General features: G+C 32.1%; 3 protein-coding genes across 4 annotated transcripts in view; 2 read left to right on the forward strand and 1 right to left on the reverse strand.

Moving 5' to 3' along the window:
* The window catches only part of LOC119607225 (DALR anticodon-binding domain-containing protein 3), a 135,470-nt gene that overhangs the window by 2,959 nt on the left and 104,676 nt on the right, over positions 1–27,835 (forward strand). The gene's annotated exons all lie outside the window — the stretch shown is intronic.
* On the reverse strand, positions 25–26,181 carry LOC119607223 (chondroitin sulfate synthase 1). 2 transcript variants are annotated; one of them, XM_037961056.1, is made up of 8 exons: positions 25,701–26,181; positions 21,562–21,827; positions 7,898–8,506; positions 7,728–7,841; positions 7,550–7,662; positions 7,173–7,485; positions 1,677–2,090; positions 25–1,615 (listed from the first exon to the last, which is right to left on the reverse strand). In XM_037961056.1, exons 3-8 carry the CDS (start codon positions 8,436–8,438, stop codon positions 627–629), a joined length of 2,484 nt encoding a protein of 827 aa, XP_037816984.1. In that variant the 5' UTR covers positions 8,439–8,506; positions 21,562–21,827; positions 25,701–26,181; the 3' UTR covers positions 25–626. The 2 variants fall into 2 exon arrangements, 1 of the variants encoding a protein (XP_037816984.1); XR_005231718.1 differs by lacking the exon at positions 25,701–26,181 and having other exon boundaries at positions 143–427; positions 459–1,615; positions 21,562–21,825.
* On the forward strand, positions 3,777–5,597 carry LOC119607224 (alkaline phosphatase). Its single transcript, XM_037961057.1, has 3 exons — positions 3,777–4,185; positions 4,257–5,283; positions 5,343–5,597. Exons 1-3 carry the CDS (start codon positions 3,802–3,804, stop codon positions 5,522–5,524), a joined length of 1,593 nt encoding a protein of 530 aa, XP_037816985.1. The 5' UTR covers positions 3,777–3,801; the 3' UTR covers positions 5,525–5,597.

Below are 27,835 nucleotides of genomic sequence, written 5' to 3' on the forward strand. Positions count from 1 at the left end.
TTTTTTTTTTATTTTTTTAAACTTAAATAATTAAATTATTTTTTTTTTTTTAAATATGATAATATGAAACCAGTACGTTGGTGTACAGAGTTTTGTATAAAAAAAATGCAATTCCGTTTTTTAGGTTTTAACTTAAAATATGAATTTTTCTTTACTTATTTGCTAAAACAAACAATAAACTTATTTAATAAGTTTTATTACTTTTTCGTTACTTTTTAAATTAAATTTTCATAAATAAGGCAATAAAAAAAATTTGGCTTTAAAATACAAATATTTTTTCTCTTTTTTCTTTACTTGCAAACTTAAGTTATAAGATGTTTATTTTATGATTAATTTAATACTTTTTTTATGTTGTGTATTTTGAGAAGGTCAGGGAGATAAGGAGAACATTAAAGGTTGGCTAGAGAAACTAGGTTGTTTAGAAAATTTCTTATCAGACAAACTTGTCTTTAGAAAATTTGTCGGACTACAAAATTATATTTTACCCTTTTTTCTCCCCCTTCTTTGAAAATACTTTTTTTTGCTCTTCTCTTAAAATGGGAACTTAACCGTTTTTACTTTTTAATTTAAAAACAAATATTGTGCAAATAATCTCTACCACAAAGAAATACTACCCCCTCCTCTTACTATCTAATTTCTTTTTTACGATTAAATTCTTTAATAAATTCTATATTATCGGCATTATTATAAAATAAATGTTCCATAAGACGCGTACTACCCAACGAATTGGCTTTTGTGCCCAAACACATATTATATTGAGCAGTCTCTAAGTTAATATCACAACTAATATCATGATAAATATGCACTAAACTAGGATCAGGAGCACGAAATATTGTCAGTCTACGCATTTGTGAGGCCTTTAAATTATAATCTTCGGAAACTTCGGCGGTATTAATCATAAATGAATTTTGACGATTGCCATTTTTAACTATCTTCTCTAGAAATTTAACATCCTCCAAACCCCAACCTGTAATATCTTTATCAAAACCATTAATATTTTCATCTAAAATATCAGATTTATAAATGGCACAAATGCCAAAACCAAATTGTCGAAAATAACCCGATTCATTGGTTATTTCATCGGCTGGTATTTGTTGTTGCTGTTGTCTTTTAGGATCGTATTGGGAAAATACGATAGGCAAATAAACCTGTTTTCCTTGTAAAGTATTCATGCGTATACGTTGTAAGGTTTCCAATTTAAAAACCATATCCACATCTATGAAAAGTATGATATTATCTTCTTGTATATAGGAAGAGCGAGCTGCTGTATCTAAAGCCACTCCTCTAGAGAAGTCCTCCTGGCGGTGTATATAATTGATTTGTTGATAAACATGTCGATATTTTAAACTTCTTATTTCGGCCAAATGATCTTGTATATCCACCAAAGAGCCAAAGATTACCACTAGTAAATCACAATTTTTATCCTCTTCAATGGCCACTCGCTCATAAGTAGCCAGAAAACGTTTAAATGTAGTTAAACGTCCCGCTATAGGTAAAACGAATACAATTTTAGAATTGACACTGCCGGTAGGATTACCGGCCGCTAATAAACCGGGTATAGAGAAATGATTTGATAAACTTTCTACACCTTGATTTAAAATATTCTTAAAGAAACCTGTTAGGAAAATAAAAACATATTAAAATTAGTATTTCAAAAATCTAAATGCATAACTTACTTTTCTGCAAAGTGGTATTATAGAAATCCTCTTCAAATTCCTTTATAAATATACCCGTAAAAGCTCTCTGCACATATAAATGTCTTCTTACCGGTACCGTCATCTTTTTACCTCTATATTTCTTATAAATCAACAATAAATCCAATATAAGATCTTGTCCATGTAAAGCATTTAATCTTGTATAACCATATAATAATTCACGAAATTCAATAACTCTACCACGTTGTCGTGAATAGTTGTTAATATTTTCCATTACTTCGGTAATGACATCTTCGAGTCCTTCTCTCATTGCTGAATCGATTTTATGTTTAGGATTCGAATGATCGGTAGAGTAAAGACTTCTCGCCAAAAAGGACCATTCCAGTAGATCATCTCTTGATTTGGGGACGAATTTATTAAGATCGGGACTAATGCCTGGAAGGGAAATAAATAAATTTATTAGAAAATTAATAAACGAAATTAAGGTAGAATCAAAAAAGACTAGAGTCAAAAGTGTTTAGGTTCCGACTTTAATCCTAGTGGTCTTGGTATTAAAAATACAGGGATTCAGTAAGCATGATGGAATAATATAACAAATCATTCCCATCTTAAGAGTCTTTGCTCAATATTATAAAGGAATTAATTCAAATCCATCAAAATCTCCCACAGCTTTGTGGGAGAGAGAGTAAGAGCTCTATAATGTTCAAATTTCGCCAGGCTTAACCTGTGACTTTATTTGACAATAATTAACGTTTGTTATTACTGGTCCTAACCTTGGAGCTACAAAGATTCTGTGAATTTATGTCGTGTAGAAAACACTGATTAATAATTTATATTTTAAATGATAAAGAAGATTCCTATACCAGTCGAACTATACTTTCTAAGGAATTAGATCCTTTTGTTTATGATATAGGGTAGGGAATCTTCATAGATATGTTTCATATATTATGATTCATGATGTGAGATTCAACTATGTTGTTCGTCATCACCTTTCCATCGTCAACAAGAGACCCGGAACTGCTTTTTAGTATTACTTCCCAGGGTTGGTTAGCTTTTACGCTACTTTCCTTTTCCTCGTAGCTTAGTCGCCCAATTCACGATAGTTATAAACTTTGAGATTATAAACTTTGAAATTTAATTGTAAGTCCCACATTTAACTCTTCGACATGTCCAACATCCTCAAATCTACGTCATTTAAAGACAACATGATCTATATCCACTCTGACCGAACTTCTAGGATAATTTGGCAGTTCGATTAAGACAGATATAATGGTTGACATTAGATGAAATGTTTGTCGATTTTTAAAGGGGACTGTGAGATACATAAAAAAATAGAAGTGCTTTTCTCATTCTTCAAAATATTTTAGTCCCTTACACCCTAGAGCAGAAGTGATTAGTGAAATCCATTCTTTGGCTGATATTAGATTTCGATCTTGGAGATCGAAAACTATATACAATCGGTCATTACGAAGATTCTGTTGCAGATGTCAAACTCAAATTAGTTTGCATAAATCACATCGTTTTGGAGATTTATAGATTATCTTGAAAGTGCCACAACTTCTTGAACAGCCAGTTGAAATCCTCAATCTATTGAGCGTTCAATCACCTAAAAACTGCAACTTCAAAGCCGCACAAAATTAATAAGTTCTTATCATAACTATTACCACTTGTTTTTGCTATCGATCCCACTGTGCACAAAATAGAACACTGCTTGATTAGCCCTATTGTATACTGGTCGTCTTTGCGTATCACCTAGAATAGCTTTTATTCTTATATAGGGTAATTGTCTGTATTATACTCCATTGCCAAACAAACCAGATGTGGCAATAAACAAAATAAAATGTTTAATATTAAAGAAAGTCCATCAAACGTGTGAAAGCAATTAAATATTGTAACGTAACTATTTAAGCCCTGTATGAGCTACAAACACAACGTGTATTTAAAATAGTGAACAATTACTAAATAGGTCTCACAGTTTGAATTTACATATGCAGATTACAATAGTTCAAATACAAGTTGTGTTTAAATTGAACACAGTTAAATATGAAGTATAAAAGTTTCCTATATAAATAAGTACGATTGGTACAAATCTGTTTCATTGTTTTAAATATCAAGGGAAAAGATTAACGTGAACTTTAAGACAACTATGACTTCAAATAAACTTGTGGGCTTTGTTATAGTTTTTATTTTAAATTATTTAATTAAATCTACAAAATGTTTGGATCCTTATCATGGAACATTGGAAACTGAGTTAAATTCTCAGGGGCGCAGTGTTAACAAGGAGAGAATAACTCCTGTACAAGAAATGAAAACAGAATATTGGTTTGAAAAGGCTCAGAACAGTTTAAAAAAGCGTGTAAATTATAAACAAAATAATGGAAAAGCTAAAAATATTATATTCTTTTTGGGAGATGGTATGTCAATAGCAACATTAACAGCTGCACGTATACTGAAAGGACAGCGTCAAGGTTTAAGTGGTGAAGAAGCGGTGTTAACTATGGAAAAATTTCCCTATACAGGACTGAGCAAGGTACCCATTAATTTAGTTTATATTAAAAATAACTAATTGTTAAAAATGAACCACTACATTCCAAACTTTAGACCTATTGTACTAATGCTCAGACAGCTGATTCTGCTTGCAGCGCTACGGCTTACTTGACTGGAGTCAAGACTAATTTACGTTTAATTGGAGTCAATGCTAAAGTAGACTATTTAAATTGTAGTGCTTCTATAGATCCTGACAATCATGTAGAATCGATAGCTTTATGGGCTCAGCAAGCGGGTAAATCAACTGGTATTGTTACCACCACAACCATAACACATGCCAGTCCTTCTGGAAATTACGCCCATGTTGCTAGTCGTCATTTTGAGAGTGATTATGATATAATTAAAGCTGGTATACCTTATCCAGAGGATTGTTTGGATATTGCCACTCAGTTGATAGAAAATGAGCCGGGTAAACATTTTAATGTTATGATGGGAGGTGGTCTAACGAAATTTATACCCTCTACACAAAATGACACCTTTGGTTCAAAGGGTGAGCGGCAAGATGGTAAAGATTTAATACAACAATGGAGAACAGAAAATCCGGAAGGAGTTTTTGTCTCAAATTTAGAGGAACTGAACAATTTGGATTACAATAAAACCAAAAAGGTTTTAGGACTCTTTCATTCTGCCCATTTGGATTATAATGCTCGTAAGAAAGTCTTAAATCCCGCACAACCTAGACTTAAAGATATGACTGCCAGTACCATAAAAATGTTGCAGAAAAATCCTGAGGGTTATTACGTTTTCATAGAGGGTGGTCGCATAGATCATGGTCATCATCAAACTAGAGCTGGTTATGCTTTAGATGAAACTCTAGAATTTGATGAAGCTATTCGAACTGCCTTGGAAATGACCAATGAAGAGGATACTTTAATAGTGGTAACTGCCGATCATTCACATACCATGTCTATGGCGGGTTATCCGGGACGTGGTAATCCAATTTTAGGTTTAAATGAATATGATGTAGATTTGGATGGTGTACCGTATAGTGTGTTAAATTATGCTGTGGGACCTAAACAGTATATAGAGGTTAAGGACAATACCTGGAAGCGTAAGGACTTAACGGGAGAAACTCATGACTGTAAGTGGGAATTAAGTTAGAAATGGTGAATGTTTGTAATGATTGACTTTTTACTACAGTTATAGTTAAACCCAGTTACATTAAGAAATCATCTGGTCATCATGCTGGCGAGGATGTTGCCATTTTTGCTCGAGGTCCTCAATCGCATTTATTCAGCGGTACCATGGAACAAAATGTTATACCTCATTTAATGGCATATGCTGCTTGCATAGGCAAAGGTGCCAAGTTGTGCGAGGAATAGTGAGTGGAAGACGAAATTTTTGCGACATCTGATATGAAATTAAGTTTAAGGAAAAAATTACATATATAGACTAAATAAAACTATTAAAAACGATTTAGCTTTGTGTGTCTTTATGTCTGTCTATTTAGAATTAGGTTAAGAAGGGTCACCATAAAAAGGTGCAATTCCACTCGGAGACCATAAGGTCTATTGTGATTCCCTTCATAGAGTGTGCAGATCCATGGATAGAGAAACAAAACACTAGTAAAATCTTAAAAAACATAAAAAGAGAAGATATAGGAATGAAAATAGATCGATTCCCCGGGCGATTCAACCTGGGAGTTTTGCCAAATCGAATCTCTAAGAAAGAATTCTGAGAAGCTGAGTCTGTTTATAAATTTCAATCGAAAAAATGACTAACTCCTTTGATTAAACCTATTGACTGCGTGGCTTGTGTCCCTTAATTTTCTCCAGTTCTCCAGTTTCCAGCCATTTCAAACTGAGATTTTGTAGGACAGTGGCAAATTATGTGCTCAATCGTCTCTAGTTCATCTGCGTTTTTGCATATCCTGCAATAGTCCGGTATATTACTGTCTTACCTACTGAAAAAGACCCTAATTGAAGATACTTTTCAGAATTCTTAGATTGCGCCTATGCAATCCTCACATCACATTGTTGGCCATAAGGTCTTTGATATTTTGCAATCCACTATTCCAGGACTTGTTGATGATGTTAGTAATTCCTTCGAAAATCATCCTATAATAGTTACAGATGGATGGTTTCTATGTCGAACACAATCTAGCTCTTTTGTTCGCAACTTCATTACCATGTATATTCCAGATCGCTAGAATCTCTGCTAGGAAGACAGATCGTGAGGGGGCATGAAGGACCTTTTTATATCGGCATCACCAATATAGACACCGATATGCCTTTTGAACCCGTTAGCAAAAACTGCACACCCATCAGCAGTCTATCGGATACAAGTCAACTGTCATTAGAAATTCAGTAAGAGCTATTTTTTGAAGTTAAGAGTCATAATTCTTTGATCTGTAATTTCACAAGATCGAGTTACCATGATCAAGTAAATATCTATCTATTACATAGTTTGTTTCTTCGTTGAAAATTCGATAAGACCGAAAAGGGTTGAATTAGAGGTGTGAAATACGACAAAAATATTTTATATTTTTGTAATTATTGACGCAGGTATTGAAAATCGCCAAAATCGGTCCACATTTGACCCATATAAAAAATGTCTTTAAAGTTTATTAAATACAAATAGAGTGGTGATATTGGACATAAATGACATTTATGAAGATATTATTTATTTTAAAAATAACTTTCGATTTCTAGAGAGTTCTGTCTGTCCATTCTGATTTCCATCAAAAATTCCCGAAAAAAAGTATGATATAAGAATTCTTGCGAATGATCTGCCAACTAAATAACTTATTTAGTTCAGTGATATATCACAGTTTGACGTAACTAGCTTATCATTGATGGGCTCTATCACTTAACTGTTTTTGTCTAAGAAACTTTACTCTATTATTTCCGGAATGGTTGATAATGTCAAAGAATATTTCGATGATTCATCCTATAGTGTTGAGATCACTTTTACTGAATGTGATCTTCGATTCCGCGTTGTTTGCTTTGTTGTCACAGTGCCTTTACTTACCCAATATATTATGGTCCTCAAAATGACGCTTGCTATTCTCCTCTTCTGGAATCAAAGGAATACCAGGCACTAAATAACGACTGTCATCGGGAATTTCCAAATATTTTGCCATACGTTTAATATCACGATGCAGTAATAAAGATTCTTGGCGCATTTCCTCAGCCTTCAAACCCTGAATATAGGAATGTAAACGATACATAAGAGGAGCCTGTTTAATGGGATGCAATGAAATGGCATTATGAATTTCTTTGCGTTTAAGTTTGCCCGTAAAGGCAGCACGGCCACTGGAATTATGGCGTAATATATATTGCATCTAAAAATAAGAAATTTAAAATATTAATAATGAAGCAAGTAAGAGTTATTGTGATAGAGCAAACCTCATAATTCCAAGTACAAGGTATGCCGGCAAATTTCTGAACACATCTACCCACTTCCACATCCTCATGGGTGCTGTATAAGTTTTTCAAACAAGTGGGTATATGAGGGGCAACTAAAATGTAAATAGGAAACATGAGAAAGATGTTTTCAAAAGTTGTATATCAAAAAAGAAATTACCTCTTCTCAAGGTCTCACTACTGAGAATAACACCCGGACCGCCCATGCAAAAATTCTCATCAAACTCCAAAGATAATAAACCAAATTCCTCACTATTACCCTTGCCAGCTTGTCCTAAATAAAAGTTTTATTAGAATCATTTCAGTATTTGAATGCTTTCCTTTACTCACCTATAAATTGAGGCTTCGAACTGTCTATAGACCTTAAAAACTTCTCCAATTTCTGAGGTTCTATATAGACATCATCATCGGCACGTATAAACCATTCAAATTTATCAATATAATTTTCATACATATAGTACAGCATCATAAAGGATTTCTTTTGTGGTGGATAACGATCGTCGACATTCTTTAAACCTATTACAGGCATTTCATCTGAATAAGAACCTTCTGAACTAAAGAAAGCTATACGACCCGGCACCTCTTTACCCCAAGTATCATAGACCGCTCTCGCTCTTCCTTCTATGAAATTTTTCGCTGTCATCACACCCACAAATACTAAATTCTTTTGTGAATTTTGTATATTATCCTCTGGTTTTAGACCTATAATCTCAAAGGGTGTTTTCTGATTGGTCGGCTTCATACTGCAACGTTTCACTATTTCCAGGGCGCGATAATTTTTTAATACTGTACCAATGCAAAGGCCAATGGCAATGCCAAAACAGGCAAAAATAAGCGTTTTACGCTTGGTCATATTATTTTTGGCAAACATTTTTTTGTCTTGCTATTCTTTCGCTTCTGAAATTGTTTGTATTTTACTTTCATTAAGGCATTTGATAACTGCAAAGAGAAAAAATTTTAAAATAGAAATAAATTAGTAAAAGTTGAAGAAAATAAAATCTGCACATGTTTATCACCAATATACGCAATCTTCTGTTTGTTCTTTTATATATGGATGCAAAAAAGACAAATTTAAATTTAGTTTTTATTTAAAATTCCCCTTTTTAAGCGTAAATATTTGTTGATTGTATCTGTGGCATCATGTCGCGCGTGTGTCTTTCTTAATTTACAGATTTTTGTTCAAATATAGTTTTAAATAATACAGACAATAACAAATTTGAATTGGGTGCTTGTAAACTTTGTTTGCAAAGAATTTCATATTTGTATACTAGAGACTAGTTTACAGTATTGTGTAAATAAAAAGTAAGATTTTTTCTATTGTTTTTTTTTTTTATAGAAACTTTGATTGTTTATAGTTGCAGACTAGACTATAGACTAGACTATAGACTAGACTATAGACTAGACTATAGACTAGACTATAGACTAGACTATAGACTAGACTATAGACTAGACTATAGACTAGACTATAGACTAGACTATAGACTAGACTATAGACTATACTATAGACTAGACTATAGACTAGACTATAGACTAGACTATAGACTAGACTATAGACTAGACTATAGACTAGACTATAGACTAGACTATAGACTAGACTATAGACTAGACTATAGACTAGACTATAGACTAGACTATAGACTAGACTATAGACTAGACTATAGACTAGACTATAGACTAGACTATAGACTAGACTATAGACTAGACTATAGACTAGACTATAGACTAGACTATAGACTAGACTATAGACTAGACTATAGACTAGACTATAGACTAGACTATAGACTAGACTATAGACTAGACTATAGACTAGACTATAGACTAGACTATAGACTAGACTATAGACTAGACTATAGACTAGACTATAGACTAGACTATAGACCAGACTATAGACTAGACTATACTAGACTATAGACTAGACTATAGACTAGACTATAGACTAGACTATAGACTAGACTATAGACTAGACTATAGACTAGACTATAGACTAGACTAACTATAGACTAGACTATAGACTAGACTATAGACTAGACTATAGACTAGACTATAGACTAGACTATAGACTAGACTATAGACTAGACTATAGACTAGACATAGACTAGACTATAGACTAGACTAATTACTAGACTATAGACTAGACTATAGACTAGACTATAGACTAGACTAGACTATAGACTAGACTATAGACTAGACTATAGACTAGACTAGACTATAGACTAGACTAGACTATAGACTAGACTAGACTATAGACTAGACTAGACTATAGACTAGACTAGACTATAGACTAGACTAGACTATAGACTAGACTAGACTATAGACTAGACTAGACTATAGACTAGACTATAGACTAGACTAGACTAGACTATAGACTAGACTAGACTATAGACTAGACTAGACTATAGACTAGACTATAGACTAGACTAGACTATAGACTAGACTATAGACTAGACTATAGACTAGACTAGACTAGACTATAGACTATACTGAGACTATACTAGACTAGACTATAGACTAGACTATAGACTAGACTATAGACTAGACTATAGACTAGACTATAGACTAGACTATAGACTAGACTATAGACTAGACTATAGACTAGACTATAGACTAGACTATAGACTAGACTATAGACTAGACTATAGACTAGACTATAGACTAGACTATAGACTAGACTATAGACTAGACTATAGACTAGACTATAGACTAGACTATAGACTAGACTATAGACTAGACTATAGACTAGACTATAGACTAGACTATAGACTAGACTATAGACTAGACTATAGACTAGACTATAGACTAGACTATAGACTAGACTATAGACTAGACTATAGACTAGACTATAGACTAGACTATAGACTAGACTATAGACTAGACTATAGACTAGACTATAGACTAGACTATAGACTAGACTATAGACTAGACTATAGACTAGACTATAGACTAGACTATAGACTAGACTATAGACTAGACTATAGACTAGACTATAGACTAGACTATAGACTAGACTATAGATTAGACTATAGACTAGACTATAGACTAGACTATAGACTAGACTATAGACTAGACTATAGACTAGACTATAGACTAGACTATAGACTAGACTATATACTAGACTATAGACTAGACTATAGACTAGACTTCCATATTCTAACGATTATAATTTAAATACATTATTCATCATTTCTTTATATACTCGAATATCTCATCAAAGTATTAATATCACCTCCCGTATTTTTGTTTGAGCAAATTTTTGTTTCCAACAATTGCCCTTCTAAATAAAGCTTATTAATATTTGTTCATGCCTTATTTAAAAGTCAAATTTCATAAAAGGAAAGAACAAAAAAAAAAATCAATTTCATGAATGAACGAATGAATGGTTGAATGCAAAAAACTCAAGCGAAACGTTTTAGAAAAACTAAAATTATCTGTTTTGAGAACAGAATAAAGAAATTCATTCATTAACATGCAATAGTAACCGTGCATATGACTGAACATCCAACAGACAGTTAGACAGAAGACAAACTAATGCAACATGTGGGTCTAAATATATGAAAAATATTAAAAATATTTTTATGAGAATTTGAAATAGATCATTATCGGTCAAGACCGCTTGTAAAGTTGACTATAGGGAATTAAAATTTTAGTTGGGCATCATAGTTAAAAGATAATCCTTGAAAACATGTCATCGGCATGTCAAATCTATGATTATGAGAAAGATCTGGGCCCCAAAAAACAGCTAGTCACTGAACTGGTTTTGCGTGATTTTATTCCTAAAGAACTGACGGTTACATATTAATTATCAATAAGTTCTTCGTTCCCGAAGTGTCTCTTAAGAAATCTTGATAAGGAAGAGCTGCAATGACCGCAGGTTAAAGAAATAGTTACAAATGAATGCCTAAAATCGAACAAATATTTTTCTTGTTTATAGCGAAGGGTATTAGAAGTACATTGAAACTAGAACATTTAGTGTGCCTATACAAACACACACTGCCTGCATATTATGACTGTCTAACTGCAACACGACTAATGCAAATCACCCGGAAAGGATTATCTAATAAAGAAAAACCTACTACACAAATATCAAATAAACAAACTTAAGTGTCTGAAGAACACTTATTAAAATGATTGTCATTCATGAAACTATTTTCAAATGGGAAATTTCTTTATAGATTGAAGAGTTTTCAATTTAAATGCAGCTGGATTTTTACAGCAAAAAACAAGAAATAAATTATTTATTTAAGAACAAGAAAACTATGATATGAAAATTTAAATTAAATTTACTACTGTTAGGGAATAGGAACGAAAAGGGGAAACTAGGGAAGTGAGTTAAAAATATTTTAAAGTAAGAAATAGAAAACGAAGACTATAGAGCAGATTAGACCACAGACTGATATATAGACTAGCTAGACTATAGACTGGATTAAAGATAAGAATGTAGATAAAACTAACATATAGACTAGACTTTAGACTTAACTGGTATATAGACTAGACTATATACTTAACTGGTCCATAGACTAGACTGTAGAATGTAGACTTAACTATAGACTAGACTATAGACTAGACTATAGACTAGACTATAGACTAGACTATAGACTAGACTATAGACTAGACTATAGACTAGACTATAGACTAGACTATAGACTAGACTATAGACTAGACTATAGACTAGACTATAGACTAGACTATAGACTAGACTATAGACTAGACTATAGACTAGACTATAGACTAGACTATAGACTAGACTATAGACTAGACTATAGACTAGACTATAGACTAGACTATAGACTAGACTATAGACTAGACTATAGACTAGACTATAGACTAGACTATAGACTAGACTATAGAATAGACTATAGACTAGACTATAGACTAGACTATAGACTAGACTATAGACTAGACTATAGACTAGACTAGACTAGACTATAGACTATAGACTATAGAGTATAGACTATAGACTGTAGACTATAGACTAGACTAGACTAGACTAGACTAGACCAGACTAGACTATAGACTAGACTATAGACTAGACTATAGACTAGACTATAGACTAGACTATAGACTAGACTATAGACTAGACTATAGACTAGACTATAGACTAGACTATAGACTAGACTAGACTATAGACTATATATAGACTATAGACTAGACTATAGACTAGACTAGACTATAGACTAGACTATAGACTAGACTAGACTATAGACTAGACTAGACTATAGACTACACTAGACTATAGACTAGACTATAGACTAGACTATAGACTAGACTATAGACTAGACTATGACTATAGACTAGACTATGACTATAGACTATATATAGACTATAGACTAGACTAGACTATAGACTAGACTATGACTAGACTATATATAGACTATAGACTAGACTAGACTATAGACTAGACATAGACTAGACTATAGACTAGACTATAGACTAGACTATAGACTAGACTATAGACTAGACTATAGACTAGACTATAGACTAGACTATAGACTAGACTATAGACTAGACTATAGACTAGACTATAGACTAGACTATAGACTAGACTATAGACTAGACTAGACTATAGACTAGACTAGACTATAGACTAGACTAGACTAGACTATAGACTAGACTATAGACTAGACTAGACTATAGACTAGACTATAGACTAGACTATAGACTAGACTATAGACTAGACTATAGACTAGACTATAGACTAGACTATACACTAGACTAGACTATAGACTAGACTAGACTATAGACTAGACTAGACTATAGACTGGACTAGACTATAGACTAGACTAGACTATAGACTAGACTATAGACTAGACTATAGACTAGACTATAGACTAGACTATAGACTAGACTATAGACTAGACTAGACTATAGACTAGACTATAGACTAGACTATAGACTAGACTATAGACTAGACTATAGACTAGACTATAGACTAGACTATAGACTAGACTATAGACTAGACTATAGACTAGACTATAGACTAGACTATAGACTAGACTATAGACTAGACTATAGACTAGACTATAGACTAGACTATAGACTAGACTATAGACTAGACTATAGACTAGACTATAGACTAGACTATAGACTAGACTATAGACTAGACTATAGACTAGACTATAGACTAGACTATAGACTATAGACTAGACTATAGACTAGACTATAGACTACTATAGACTAGACTATAGACTAGACTATAGACTAGACTATAGACTAGACTATAGACTAGACTATAGACTAGACTATAGACTAGACTATAGACTAGACTATAGACTAGACTATAGACTAGACTATAGACTAGACCAACGGTTCCCAAATGGGGGTCCGGGGACCCCTAGTGGTCCGTAGTAAAATCATAGGGGGTCCGCGAAGACGAACGAAAAAAACCATGAATAAACAATATTCTGCTTTTATATGTATGTACAAATATCTCCAATTTTTGTGCAATAATCCCAAATTTTTTGGTGACTTTTTGAATTTTATTTTTTCGGTTGTTTATCAGGAAGAAGCTAGGACCTACAAATTTATTGTATAACTTTTATAAAATAAAGTATTGCGTGATTTGTAATTTTTATTTCCTGTATATGTACTGAAATAATGGTTTTTATTTCAGACAAATAATACTCTGCCTTACAATTAAATTAGGGATACTGGTACCGGAGTATGAAGTTCAATTCAAAGACAAGCTTATTACAGATTTAAGTTTATCAAATTGTAAGCAAAAGTGTTCTTGTTTGAAAGGACTAAATTATTATTTTCCCGAAAACTTAGCTCACTTACTCATTTCACCCTTTGCAATCGCAACAAATTTTTGAAACGTGACTCCTTAAGCACATGTGACAATATTTGATAAGGAAACCTTTTCGCTACCTTGAAGAAAAATGAACATGAAAGATCTCACGATCATAAAATTATACATAATGTTAACATATCAACAAAGAAGACATTCTATCTTCAAAACATGCAATTGGAAACCTATCTGAAATATATATATTCTCAAAGTACGGGAATATTTTATAGATATGACATCTCTACATTTATTAGACCTAGAATTAATGAACTAGGTCAATTTTCGGATGGACAATTATTTAGAACAATAAGCTATCAAAATATGTATGGGGGTCCGCGAAATTACAATAAGTTCTTCAAGGGGTCCGCGAAGTAAAAATCGGTGGGAACCGCTGGACTAGACTATAGACTAGACTATAGACTAGACTATAGCTGACTATAGACTATAGACTAGACTATAGACTAGACTATAGACTAGACTATAGACTAGACTATAGACTAGACTATAGACTAGACTATAGACTAGACTATAGACTAGACTAAGATAGACTATAGACTAACTATAGACTAGACTATAGACTAGACTATAGACTAGACTATAGACTAGACTATAGACTAGACTATAGACTAGACTATAGACTAGACTATAGACTAGACTATAGACTAGACTATAGACTAGACTATAGACTAGACTATAGACTAGACTATAGACTAGACTATAGACTAGACTATAGACTAGACTATAGACTAGACTATAGACTAGACTATAGACTAGACTATAGACTAGACTATAGACTAGACTATAGACTAGACTATAGACTAGACTATAGACTAGACTATAGACTAGACTATAGACTAGACTATAGACTAGACTATAGACTAGACTATAGACTAGACTATAGACTAGACTATAGACTAGACTATAGACTAGACTATAGACTAGACTATAGACTAGACTATAGACTAGACTATAGACTAGACTATAGACTAGACTATAGACTAGACTATAGACTAGACTATAGACTAGACTATAGACTAGACTATAGACTAGACTATAGACTAGACTATAGACTAGACTATAGACTAGACTATAGACTAGACTATAGACTAGACTATAGACTAGACTATAGACTAGACTATAGACTAGACTATAGACTAGACTATAGACTAGACTATAGACTAGACTTAGACTAGACTATAGACTAGACTATAGACTAGACTATAGACTAGACTATAGACTAGACTATAGACTAGACTATAGACTAGACTATAGACTAGACTATAGACTAGACTATAGACTAGACTATAGACTAGACTATAGACTAGACTAGACTAGACTATAGACTAGACTATAGACTAGACTATAGACTAGACTATAGACTAGACTATAGACTAGACTATAGACTAGACTATAGACTAGACTATAGAGACTATAGACTAGACTATAGACTAGACTATAGACTAGACTATAGACTAGACTACAGACTAGACTATAGACTAGACTATAGACTAGACTATAGACTAGACTATAGACTAGACTATAGACTAGACTATAGACTAGACTATAGACTAGACTATAGACTAGACTATAGACTAGACTATAGACTAGACTATAGACTAGACTATAGACTAGACTATAGACTAGACTATAGACTACTATAGACTAGACTATAGACTAGACTATAGACTAGACTAGACTATAGACTAGACTATAGACTAGACTATAGACTAGACTAGACTAGACTAATTAAAATAACACATTCCAAAGGTAGCAAATTGTTATTAATAAAATCTTTAAATTATTTATATTTTAAAAAATTTGTATCATAAAATAAGCAATAACTATTCGGATTTAGTACAAATTGAAAATTTTAGAAAATGTGGATTTAGATCAAAGTTTTCAAAAGTTATAAAAATGCTTCAATTTCATCATTATTATTGCAATTAAACTGTAAATTTAATTTTATACGACTTATAATTAAAATGTGCATTTTTTTTGCCCTGTTTTAGTTTCAAATTTTTTCCAACATTCCTCTATTAAATTATTTGAATATATAGTTTTTCTTAAGTTTATTTATTTGTTTATTTTTTATTATCTTCCATTGCAAATTTATATCGTTTTCATGTCTAATATAAATATTCACTCATTCGCACAAAAAAAAAATTAGACAAAACACACATAAACTATTTTAAACATACAACATTTCGCGCCGTCAATTTGGGTTAAAACCTCGCACACATGATACAACCAGAGTGTAGTGTGCATTATATGGTCACCGGAGCACATGTTTCCACAACAAAATGAAACATTTGATGATTTAGTTCTTTTTTTTCTCGTTTAAATTAAAACTACTTTTAATAGTGTGTATGTGTACAAAATGAGTAAAAATTAAATTATTTTGTTTATATTTATTATGCGTTAATTGCGTAAACATTTTTTGTTAAAGTTTTTTTTTTTTTTTTTTTTTTTTTTGCAAACTTAATATTTTTCTGTTCTTTAACATTATGGCAGAGATTATAAACAATTGAGAGAAAAACAGTTTCCTAAAAACTAAATTTCAATTGAAAATTGTTGTTTAATCATTTTTTTTGTATATTCATTGAAGGAAGATTTATGTAAATTTATCATCCATTTATCTTTAAACAATTGAATCATTTTGATTTTCTTAAATTAAAGAAAACATTTTAAATTGTTTTAGTTTTTCTGAAAAAGTGATTAATTTACTTTTTGGATAATATTGTACAGAATTTTTAAATTCTTAAAGTTCTAAACGTCATTTACGGTTCATTAACAAATTATGGGGGTAAAAAACTTGATCATGTGCAAAAGTTTTCAGTTTGAATTTCATGGCTAAAGATCAGATAGAAACTATATACTTGAGATAAACTTTTGATCCGATTTTTTAACTGATAAAGCAAATATCTTTTATCTATCTACGGATTGCTCATTGCTCATTCAATCAAAATTTTCCCTTTAAAATTCTCTTAATGAAGATCCAAAAAGTTATTACGACTTTTCGCTGTTGATATTTCTAGTCAGTATACCCTTAGATTCTAATAGGTAAATAATTTGTAACTATTTTTTCTGATAACGGTTGTCAACTTTTGCCTTTTATTTTGCCCATTTACAAGATCAGATCATAATCGTCTTTGTTCGCTCGTATTTTAAATCTTCTTTTCTCGTTATAGCCAAGGCTTGGTTTGTTTCTTTTCTTCCCTCTAAAGCAAGACTTTATGTAAGAAATTATTAGGATCGAGTCACCATATAAAAATAATCGTCATTTTCTGAGTCCGTTTCTTGTAACAGGCTGTTTACTTCCTCCTTCTAAAGTTCCTCTTCTTGATCTTTCCATCGCAGATTTGATCGCCCTATTCTGCGTCTTCCCTCCGGGACATTCGAATATCATTTGGATCATTGTCACCAATTCTCGCAACATGTCCTAACTATTGTATTAATTTTAATTTAAAAGTTCATGGTTCATACGGTGCAGATATTCTTCAAGAACACAGATAGGTCCATGTATTTTCCTCTCGAAAGACGCCAAAGACAGCTAGCTGTGATTCCGCGCCATAGAGCGTTGAGTTCTGTTCTGTTTCCAAATGGATTACTAAGTCCGAAGTTTTATAGTTAACAGCTTAAATTAAAATTGTTTCTTATCCGAACATTCTGTTTCGTGGTTTAAGCCTAAAGATTTGCACACTTCCCGAGTGCTTACAGATTCAAGTGTAATTGTTTGGGAAGTTGAATGTGTGGTTTTATGAGAACTTAGATCACAAGTTGGAGCTTGCTGGAATTAAGTATGTTGCTTCCTTTCGACTTCTGTTAAGTCAGAACCCTTGCTTTCGCAACAGGTTTTCTTTCGCGTTAACTTCACCGGTACCATCCCAGGAGGAATGTTTGAGATTCTTTCCGTATTAGGCAGCTTAACTTCTACACGGTCAATTGCATGTATTTCTTTATCCATGATCTTAAAACTGTCGCTGAAACTGAAAGATTTGCGTATTTCCCCGATATAACCATTCGAAATTTTGAATCTGAATTTTGTTATTTTCCAAAAAATTGGGATTTTAGTATTCATCGTATATTTTCCTAACTTTTCCTCCTCTAAAGTTTGAAGTAGTACACTGTCAGAAGAAGTAGTACAGTTCCATTCCGGTGAAAAACTCGTCCTTTCGTAACAAGTAAATTCAGTTAACTGATACCGCCTGAAGTGTCCTTAATGGATCGCTGGTCTGTTAACGACTTTCTAGATCTACAGTTCTTTTTTTCCATTTTTTCCTGGTGACAAACTTCTACTTATATGCTTGGTTAAATCCACCCAACATAGTTTGCCTGAAGTGATAGTCCATCTGAAATCTATACGAGTGACCAAGACTACGATAATGGTTATTCTTCGGATCCGTTTCGTTTCCATTCTGGTGATAAAGTTCAGTTTGTTTGATGTTCTGAAAGAAGTCAATCCCGTTGTGTTGCCGATTAGTTATAGAACCTAAAGAGTTGGTACAGTTACTGCTTCTTTACCAACTTCTGTATTCTTTGAATTGGCTTTAACTGATGGTTGTGTTCCTAATTTTCCCACTAGATTCAGAAATGGGGTCGGTTCTTCGCATATGTATTTTTTGTATAGTTTTCAACCGCGGTACGCTAAATCATTCCAGGTTCTTCGGTGGCCAACTTTTGAAACTATGGAGCTATGTTATATCTTTAGATTCCCTCGAACTATGGAGTTAAATAATTCTCTTGTCGTTCGGCTAAGTATTAGGAATAAGCCGAATAACTACGATTGAATGATTCAGCTCTTGGTCAGTTTTTAGTTATGATTACATAAAGAAAAGATACTCTCATAGATTAATTTCTTATTGGGTCGTAACTAGGCCTCGAAAATAGCAACTATAAAGGATGCGCTAAAATTAGAACTTCGGATGTCTTTCGGTTAGGTGGGGAACAGAGATACAAGCCGAGACGGCTCAAATCGGCGGCGGCTGGCCGACGGTAATATTTTGCAAGCCGCGCCGCCGCCGACTTCTTTCGGCTCAAAAGCTAAGCCGGCTTAAACGTAGCCGCTGATAAAGATTAGAATGATTCCCCACTGGGGAATCAGCTAATGAAGGCTTATTAGGAATAATAATTATGGATGCAACGAGACAAATCCTCTAGTTAGCTATCTTCCGGCTATGATTTACTGGTTTAAACTATCTATTGGGTCCTAACGCAAGGAATTTTTAGGAGGATTCTACGGGATAACTTATCGGCTATTGGTTTTTAAAACCAATTTCGAATAACTATTGAAATAAAATTGTTTACCAAGTTAGTCCCGACCTCAGGGTAAATGTACTTTACAGAGGACGTACTATAACTTTATACTATTATATGAAATGTAAAAATTATTAGAAATCATAAATATTCTTGATATAGAGATTATTTTATAGATAACAAATGTAAGTTTAAATCCGCTACTTTTGTTAGGGTCGGCAAAAATTCAAACAAGTAGTTTATAATAGTGATAGAGTATTGCTAAATTCGTTGTAAAATCTACTGTGCCACTATTTTTTTTTTTAATTACTACTTTTATATTTACATACTTACTACATATAGTAGTATACTAGTCATGCAATATTTAAAATTTGACCCCAACAAACACTTATTTCTATATTTTTATCTTAACTTAAAGTTTTTTTAATTGCCTTTTTCGCCATTTATTTGTTTATAACAAGACAAGTTTTTCGTTTTAACTTGGTTATGTAGGAATACTACTATATTTTTTATCACTAAGTTAAAAAATATATATAAAAACAATAACAAACTATTTATACTGGCGTAAATTACGTATGGAAACATAACGTGTGATATGAAATGTCATAATTTTTTTCATTTTGTATTTCCATTGCTAAAAAAATTATTTAATGAATGAAATTATTTAATATAGAGAGAAGAAAAGTGACTTTTTTCCATTTGTTTGTTTGCATAGATAACAAACAGAATTATTATCTTAAAAATTTCATAATCAATAATTATAATTATTAAAAAGAGCAATTCAATTATAATTATGAAATATAAGGTTAATTTATTTTAATTTCATATTCATTATTAATAAATAGTTTTCTTTTAATACTTTAATCTTTGAAATATGTAGTTTTTCATTTTATTTTCTGAAGCTGAATCCCTCAAATATTATAAAAAAAACAAATTCACACCAAAGAGGTTATAATTTTTCAATAACATCCGTTGTCAAAGTATATACATAAACTCAGTATTAGCAACGGATTGTTTGTCAATAGTGAGCTTACCACGTTTGTTAACATTTAGACAACGAATGTGTATAAAATTTAGATCTCGACAACGAATTGTTGCAATGTTGTCAACATTACATAGTGTTGTCGTACATATGTATATACTTTGACAACCGATGGTATTGAAAAATTATAAACAGTTTGGTGTCAATTTGGTACCAGGTGTGTTGTATATTTCTTTTCCCCTCTGATTTCTGCGATTTGTTTAATCGTGTAAGTCAAATTTATAGAATACTTATTCTCGGCTCAAAATTGCATCTTCATGTAGTTATCAATTCGTTAATAACGGCGATGCAGAATTGACCAATGCGTTAAACTTCTTTCGAAATTACGGGCCTAAATATTCTCCGTAGTATCGAATTGATAATAGAGATCGTTATACGTCTGTATTTCAAGAAACTTTCTAGGGGGAGTTACTTAACGCTAGTTCAATTCTAGAACAATTATGATTTAGTTCTAGATAAATTCTAGTTCAGTTCTAGTTCAGTTCTAGTTCGGTTCTAGTTCAGTTCTAGTTCAGTTCTAGTTCAGTTCTAGTTCAGTTCTATTTCAGTTCTAGTTCAGTTCTAGTTCAGTTCTAGTTCAGTTCTAGTTCAGTTCTAGTTCAGTTCTAGTTCAGTTCTAGTTCAGTTCTAGTTCAGTTCTAGTTCAGTTCTAGTTCAGTTCTAGTTCAGTTCTAGTTCAGTTCTAGTTCAGTTCTAGTCCAGTTCTAGTTCAGTTCTAGTTCAGTTCTAGTTCAGTTCTAGTTCAGTTCTAGTTCAGTTCTAGTTCAGTTGTAGTTCAGTTCTGGTTCAGTTCTGGTAGTAGATTTTCTCCGAATAATTTTTCTTTTTCTTAAAAGATCACAAAATAACATCTTTACTTAAAACACCCTGTTGAAAGTTTACAAAATTTTTTAAAAATTGTTTTCCTATACTTACATTTATTATTACTCTTGCATTTTGCTGATTATTTCCAATAAAATTTCTGTGGTATATGCATAATGTTGAACCGGGTGGAAGTCACTTATATAGAACGTCTTCTGGCAGGTTAATGACTTTTTGTTATTTCTCAAATTACATATAAGCGTTCACTTTTCCGTTTAATATTTTTAAATTTTTAATTTCGTTAAGTAAATATTTTTATTTTTCTATAGAATTTTATAAAATCTTCCAAATTTTATGTAGTTCTAATAAAGGAAATTATGCTAAACAAAAATTAACACCAAAAATAAACAAAAAAATAATTAACACAAACAAAGTAAAAAAATGACACAAAATCTTCAAAAAGACCACAAAATAATCTTGAAAAACGATGGAATGTATTGAGGGGTTTCTTTTTCTAGACACATTTTTGACATTTTCTTTTATACAATTTAAAAGATTTTCTTTAAATTACCACAAACCACCAACATATTTTTGTTATTTTTATTATTGTATTTAATGCTAAAAATTCTTTTTTTGAGCAATCACTTTTTTTACCATAAAATAAATAAAAGTTAAAAAAATTATTAAAAATAAATAAAAAACACACACGTCAAATTCCCATGAATTGCCTCGTTTAACTGAACTCTTTGTTGTGGAACCTTTAGCTTTTGGATACAAATTTTTGAAAACGTTCGTTTTAATTAAGAGCTAAACATTGGTTTTGTTGTTATTTTCAAATAAGAGCGAGCGACTATATGTTTGTACTCATTGAATATTTTTTTAAGAGAAGGTACTATTTGCATGAGTAATTTTTGTATTTTATGGTTACTGTCATGGAGTATCTGTTAGGTTGTAATGAAGAGGGTTTTAATGGGTAGTTTTCGGTGGAAGTGATCGTGAAATGCACGTTTTATTGATGGTATTACTTGTATTTGGTTTGGATTAGTACTCATTCTGTTGTTCTTCCTTTTGCTGTTACTTTGAAGAAAAATAAATAAATGAGTAACGTGCCAGACGTCATAAATTGTTGTATGAAAAATCAATTAGATGAGTATGATTAGCGGTAGCAGAGTAAGAGTTTCCAAATGTTTGAAATTTTTGTTACAATTAATGGATGATTTTGGGCTTTAGAGTTTTTCATATTATATTCAGTTCTCGATCAGTTCAGTTTTCGGTCAATTTTAATTAAGTTCTGGGTCAGTTTTTAATAATCTTTAGTTGTGTTCTACATCAATCCAAATTTAGTTATAGTTCAATTCTAGTTAAGTTCTAGTTTAGTTCTAGCTCGGTTCTAATTAAATTTTAGTTCATTGTAGTTCCGTTCTAGTTCAGTTCTAGTTTAGTTCTAGTTCAGTTCTAGTTCAGTTCTAGTTCAGTTCTAGTTCAGTTCTAGTTCAGTTCTAGTTCAGTTCTAGTTCAGTTCTAGTTCAGTTCTAGTTCAGTTCTAGTTCAGTTCTAGTTCAGTTCTAGTTCAGTTCTAGTTCAGTTCTAGTTCAGTTCTAGTTCAGTTCTAGTTCAGTTCTAGTTCAGTTCTAGTTCAGTTCTAGTTCAGTTCTAGTTCAGTTCTAGTTCAGTTCTAGTTCAGTTCTAGTTCAGTTCTAGTTCAGTTCTAGTTCAGTTCTAGTTCAGTTCTAGTTCAGTTCTAGTTCAGTTCTAGTTCAGTTCTAGTTCAGTTCTAGTTCAGTTCTAGTTCAGTTCTAGTTCAGTTCTAGTTCAGTTCTAGTTCAGTTCTAGTTCAGTTCTAGTTCAGTTCTAGTTCAGTTCTAGTTCAGTTCTAGTTCAGTTCTAGTTCAGTTCTAGTTCAGTTCTAGTTCAGTTCTAGTTCAGTTCTAGTTCAGTTCTAGTTCAGTTCTAGTTCAGTTCTAGTTCAGTTCTAGTTCAGTTCTAGTTCAGTTCTAGTTCAGTTCTAGTTCAGTTCTAGTTCAGTTCTAGTTCAGTTCTAGTTCAGTTCTAGTTCAGTTCTAGTTCAGTTCTAGTTCAGTTCTAGTTCAGTTCTAGTTCAGTTCAGTTCTAGTAGTTCTAGTTCAGTTCTAGTTCAGTTCTAGTTCAGTTCTAATTTAGTTCTAGTTAAGTTCTCGTTCAGTTTCTAGTTAAGTTCTAGTTCAGTTCTAGTTAAGTTCTAGTTCAGTTCTGGTTCAGTTCTAGTTCAGCTCTAGTTCAGTTCTAGTTCAGTTCTAGTTCAGTTCTAGTTCAGTTCTAGTTCAGTTCTAGTTCAGTTCTAGTTCAGTTCTAGTTCAGTTCTAGTTCAGTTCTAGTTCAGTTCTAGTTCAGTTCTAGTTCAGTTCTAGTTCAGTTCTAGTTCAGTTCTAGTTCAGTTCTAGTTCAGTTCTAGTTTCAGTTCTAGTTCAGTTCTAGTTCAGTTCTAGATCAGTTCTAGTTCAGTTCTAGTTCAGTTCTAGTTCAGTTCTAGTTCAGTTCTAGTTCAGTTCTAGTTCAGTTCTAGTTCAGTTCTAGTTCAGTTCTAGTTCAGTTCTAGTTCAGTTCTAGTTCAGTTCTAGTTCAGTTCTAGTTCAGCTAGTTCAGTTCTAGTTCAGTTCTAGTTCAGTTCTAGTTCAGTTCTAGTTCAGTTCTAGTTCAGTTCTAGTTCAGTTCTAGTTCAGTTCTAGTTCAGTTCTAGTTCAGTTCTAGTTCATTTCTAGTTCAGTTCTAGTTCAGTTCTAGTTCAGTTCTAGTTCAGTTCTAGTTCAGTTCTAGTTCAGTTCTAGTTCAGTTCTAGTTCAGTTCTAGTTCTGTTCTAGTTCAGTTCTAGTTCAGTTCTAGTTCAGTTCTAGTTTAGTTCTAGTTCAGTTCTAGTTCAGTTCTAGTTCAGTTCTAGTTTACTTCTAGTTCATTTCTAGTTTAGTTCACTTCTATTTTAGTTGTGTTTAAGTTCTAGTTCACTTTAGTTCTAGTTTTTGTTGTAGTTTAGTTCAAGTTCAGTTCTAATTCAGTTCTAGTTCAATTCTATTTCAGTTGTAGTTATAGTTTTGTTCAAGTTCAGTTCTAATTCAGTTCTAGTTCAATTCTATTTCAGTTGTAGTTCCGTTCCTATTAAGCTCCAGTTCAATACATGTTCAGTTATAGTTCAGCTTTTTTGTTCTGCTCTGTTTTGGTTTAGATCAGTTCTAGTTCAGTTCTAGCTTAGTTCTAGTTCAGTTCTAGTTTAGTTCTAGTTTAGTTCTAGTTCAGTTCTAGTTTAGTTCTAGTTTAGTTCTAGTTCAGTTCTAGCTCAGTTCTAGTTCATCAGTTGCAGATTAATTCATGTTAGGCTTATAATCTTCCGCAGTAGATTTGGTGACACCTCTCTGTTTTAAAATTAAAATTTTATCTTGGATCAATATATCAGACATGAGTTCGGGAATTTTGATATTAAATATCGTCTATTAAATAATAAAATATAAACAAAAACTAAAACGGGTGGCCGAAGGACCTTTGTTTCATCTTGGTATCTATTGTAAAAAGATCGGCGGTTGTTTTTTTTTAGATTTTTTGGAGTAATCGAAAACAGAAATTTATTTTATATAAATATCCATGTGTTTTCATGAAAACTATAAATCTTAAATATATGGCAACCCTGGAAAAGAGAAGATGATTTATCTATCCTCATCACAGTGTAACACAATTAAAATTCTGAACACATGTTTGCACTTCACACTCTAACAACTCGTTTTAAAGTTTTTTAGCAAATAATTTTTTTTTCTAAAAAATTTCAGCATGGGGTCGTTAAAATTAACGGACTTTGAAACAAAAAAACCCACTATAAAATTTAACTATTTTATGGTTTAATTGTTTAAATAAAAATAACTGAAAAACTAGTTGCTCAAATTCTTATTAGCGTCGTGTTTATAGTCGTCTTATTGTAAAAAATAACCACTACAGTATATTTATTTAATTTATAGATTCTATTAATTTAGAATGTAACTCAGTTATTCCCTCATTTATCAATGATCTTGAAACTCTTGGGAGAGCAGACTCTCATTATTAATTCTCCTCTCTCCCGTTTATGTTTATTAAATTTTCCACTCTTTTTTTGTTGGTTTTCATTCAGAGATACTTGGCCATTTCACTTTATGTGTGTATCTTCTTCATGTTTTTCTTTCTTTCCTTCTTTTCCCATTTTTTTGCTCATTTGTGAGTAAAAAGAATTTTTACACTTTATGTTTAGTTGTTGGTACCTTTTTTTGAAAAAGTCTTTTTTATTTATATATTATTATTATTTTTTTGGATAATTTATGCAAATTATTTCAATTATTTTCTTTATTTATTAGTTTTATTATTTTTCTCTCTTTTTTTTCACACTTTGCACCGGGTAATTTTGCACTATTATTTATTTTGATTATTTGTAGACGATTTATTATTTTATTTGTTGTCGTTTGTTATTTCACGTTAATGACCTCAAGGTCTTTTCTTGGCTAAAGTAACAGCAAACAGCAGCAGCAAGCAATGTCATCAAAGTTTGTTTGTTTTATTAAAACTTCGTCATCAAAAAATATTCAACGAAAAAAAGTTTACTTTTTTTATTTTATTCTGTAAATGATCTATAACACCATCGACAGACTGTTTAATTGACCGATCAGCAAAAGAAGTCGTCGTCGTCCGCTCCCATCAACAACACACTAAACACGTTGTTGTAGCGTTTACTCCGTCCGCAAAACTGAGACACCGACAATGAGCAAAAAGTGCTTTATGACGCATTGAATGCTTAAATCAGACAGTAAACACTTGACAAGCTTAACAACATTTTAATGAATCTATTGTCTAAACAACTTTTTTGAAAAATCCTTTTAAATTTTTTTTTGGTTCGATTTTTCTTAAAATGCTCTTTTTTCTTTAAAAGTGTTCTTAATTTTATCATGTGTTTGTCACTTATATTAAGATTTTACTGTATTGTCTGATGTTTGTCTTATCTATCGTTAAATTGTAGAGATAACATGTGTTCAGTTGCTAGAATTATATTTTTCTAATTAGCTGCATTTTAAAATCATATTTCTTGTATATTTTTAGGCTGATATATGTTAAAGAACTTACATGTTGGTAAACTTACCGCCAGAGGGAGTTTATAATTTTTTTTAATTTGTAATTTTTTAATTTCATTCAATTTTTTGTCAATACGATGGCAAGCTTAGATGTGATTCAAAAATTCAATAAATTTAGTCGATCACACTGCATAGAACTGAACTAGAACTGAACTAAAACTGAACTAAACTAGAACTGAACTAGAACTGAACTAGAACTGAACTAGAACTGAACTAGAACTGAACTTGAACTGAACTAGAACTGAACTAGAACTGAACTAGAACTGAACTAGAACTGAACTAGAACTGAACTAGAACTGAACTAGAACTGAACTAGAACTGAACTAGAAATGAACTAGAACTGAACTAGAACTGAACTAGAACTGAACTAGAACTGAACTAGAACTGAACTAGAACTGAACTAGAACTGAACTAGAACTGAACTAGAACTGAACTAGAACTGAACTAGAACTGAACTAGAACTGAACTAGAACTGAACTAGAACTGAACTAGAACTGAACTAGAACTGAACTAGAACTGAACTAGAACTGAACTAGAACTGAACTAAACTAGAACTGAACTAAACTAGAACTGAACTAAACTAGAACTGAACTAAACTAGAACTGAACTAGAACTGAACTAGAACTGAACTAGAACTAGAACTGAACTAGAACTGAACTAGAACTGAACTAGAACTGAACTAGAACTGAACTAGAACTGAACTAGAACTGAACTAGAACTGAACTAGAACTGAACTAGAACTGAACTAGGAACTGAACTAGAACTGAACTAGAACTGAACTAGAACTGAACTAGAACTGAACTAGAACTGAACTAGAACTGAACTAGAACTGAACTAGAACTGAACTAGAACTGAACTAGAACTGAACTAGAACTGAACTAGAACTGAACTAGAACTGAACTAGAACTGAACTAGAACTGAACTAGAACTGAACTAGAACTGAACTAGAACTGAACTAGAACTGAACTAGAACTGAACTAGAACTGAACTAGAACTGAACTAGAACTGAACTAGAACTGAACTAGAACTGAACTAGAACTGAACTAGAACTGAACTAGAACTGAACTAGAACTGAACTAGAACTGAACTAGAACTGAACTAGAACTGAACTAGAACTGAACTAGAACTGAACTAGAACTGAACTACAACTGAACTACAACTGAACTACAACTGAACTAGAACTGAACTAGAACTGAACTAGAACTGAACTAGAACTGAACTAGAACTGAACTAGAACTGAACTAGAACTGAACTAGAACTGAACTAGAACTGAA

The sequence above is a fragment of the Lucilia sericata genome, unplaced genomic scaffold, assembly GCF_015586225.1.
Source record: "Lucilia sericata isolate MDLA Ls3-8-SP2 unplaced genomic scaffold, ASM1558622v1 Contig000678F_arrow, whole genome shotgun sequence".
Classification (NCBI taxonomy): Eukaryota; Metazoa; Arthropoda; class Insecta; order Diptera; family Calliphoridae; genus Lucilia; species Lucilia sericata.